The sequence below is a fragment of the Morone saxatilis genome, unplaced genomic scaffold, assembly GCF_004916995.1.
Source record: "Morone saxatilis isolate NCDOM2014 unplaced genomic scaffold, NCSU_SB_2.0 Contig11, whole genome shotgun sequence".
Taxonomy (NCBI): Eukaryota; Metazoa; Chordata; class Actinopteri; family Moronidae; genus Morone; species Morone saxatilis.
In genome coordinates this window covers 6948758-6950699 of record NW_023339663.1, presented here as the reverse complement: position 1 = coordinate 6950699, position 1942 = coordinate 6948758, and the positions used below count along the sequence as shown (strand labels likewise).

The 1942-nt window shown below is 38.0% G+C and overlaps 1 protein-coding gene across 5 annotated transcripts in view; it reads right to left on the bottom strand.

Annotated features, from left to right (window-relative positions):
* The window catches only part of LOC118321016 (kinesin-like protein KIF23), a 10539-nt gene extending 9888 nt beyond the window's left edge, over nt 1-651 (bottom strand). For all 5 annotated transcript variants that reach the window (XM_035652176.1, XM_035652180.1, XM_035652181.1 and 2 more), the window contains exons 1-2: nt 574-651; nt 205-333 (exon numbers count right to left, since the gene is read on the bottom strand). In XM_035652176.1, coding sequence (XP_035508069.1) covers nt 205-333; nt 574-651 — 207 coding nt within the window. The remainder of the gene's footprint in view (nt 1-204; nt 334-573) is intronic.
* Between the last annotated feature and the right edge of the window lie 1291 nt (nt 652-1942).

Genomic DNA, 1942 nt, shown 5'->3' with positions numbered 1-1942 from the left:
TATATGTTTTATAGATGTATGTGTGTTTTTAACACTTGACTTGACTCTCTGAGCAAACAACCGCACAAGAGTTCCTATGTCAGCTGAAATAAATCAGTGGTGGCAGTCATATGTTTTCTGTTTTTCTTTATTGAGATGTCTAAATATAGATGCAGGTGGTCGACGTCCTTAACATGCTCAGAAAACTTGCTGCGGCACACTTACCTCTTTGTATTCCCCATTACGGTTGGCTTTAAGGCCATCGGGAGCGTGTAGCTGAATGGTGGAGCTGCTGATCATCTCAACACAACACTCCTCATCTTCTGCTCCAAGTGGACGTATACGGCAGTAAACCTACAGAGAGAGATGAGTAGATGAGGATGTGATGAAGCCATCATAACTGGAAGAACTGTGTTTAAATTAAACCTCGTTTGAACGCGATATCTTGAAGACTGAGTCTCATTAATCCTGGTTTAGTACATCAGTTCCACAAACGTTTATTGAGGGCTTAAACAGGGAAACAAGCTTCCCGTTTACTGTGATTGTGCTGTAATATTGTTTCAATGTGAGAAATAAAGTAAATTGTTCACTTACTCCAACGGGATCTTTGTCAATGTTGGACGCCTTTTTTGGGCCATGCCTCCGAGGAGTCTTCCCTTTGCTGCAAGTCATAAAGCAAAACAGAATCAATGTCAAACACAACAAAAGAGATATATATATATATATATATATATATATATATATAGAGTTTAGATAGTTCACTCAAGTATCTACATGGACAAACGTATGTGTACACCTGAACGTTACCCTTGTTGTTCTACTTGTTTCACATGACTTTAAACGACCTCTTCATATACAATTAAAACAGAAACACAATTTTTAAAAAGTATTTTATTTGGTACAAATAATAGCAAAGGCCAAAGGTGCCTGTAAATGTGTGCAAAGGGCCGATAAGAGGGTATGTTTCTGGCCTTCATTTGGTGTTTTTCTCTTTATTGTATAAAGATAGACAGCATGACATATTATCCAGTTTTCCTGCGTGGATGGAATAAGGAATACTTTCCCTCAAAGTGTGTAACTGTATGTGATTGTCTCACCATATATTCTGTGGGACAGTATTGATGGCAAACTCTGCTCTTCTCCTGTGGCTAATGTTAACGTCATAATGATCCTGAACTCCCTGAAGTAAAGCAGCACAGGTTCAGTGACAATGTGCCATTTTCTGGTCAGATAAATATGCAAGAGTAGGGAGTTTATCCTCTGCTGGGTATGAATTAAGAGTATAACCACAAGTTTCGAGACCTCTCGCTGAGGGTGTTGGAAGAAGTGAGGGAAGCTGAATTCAATAATGCATCATGAGTCACAAAAAAACCCGAATAAATGTCGTCTGTTTAGGTTGTTAGAGATGAAAAAAGGGCTTCCACAGAAACTTTGTCCTTTAATCTACCAACTGAAAGCGACAAACCCAACCAGTGAACTATATTATAGTTAATACAATAACTACACATAAATACATATAACATAAATAATATAAACGTATATAAATAAAATAAATAAATTATAAAGTATATATAAATAAATAAAATAAACTAAATAAATAAATAAAAGGTATATTATGTTTTAATGACTGCCTATGGTATGTTGTTGGGTGGAAGTCAGATATAATATTTATCTATAATGTGTAACCTTGATAACCTGCTGGCCAGGTGACCTTACGCTCAGGTGTTCCGCTAAACGTCAACCCACAGGTGACGGAGTTCAACAAACCACATTCCACTAAAATGTTTTAGATTCCTTAACAGGAGATATACATCATTTTAAATAAAAATGAATGCGAAGTTCAGAACACCGAGAGCGGAGCCGGAGCCAGACCATCCGGCTAAAAACGGTTAGGCGACGGGCTCGATTTCGGGAGCACCAACCGTCAGCAGGTTACGCTTAGTTGCGTTGGGTTACCGAACTG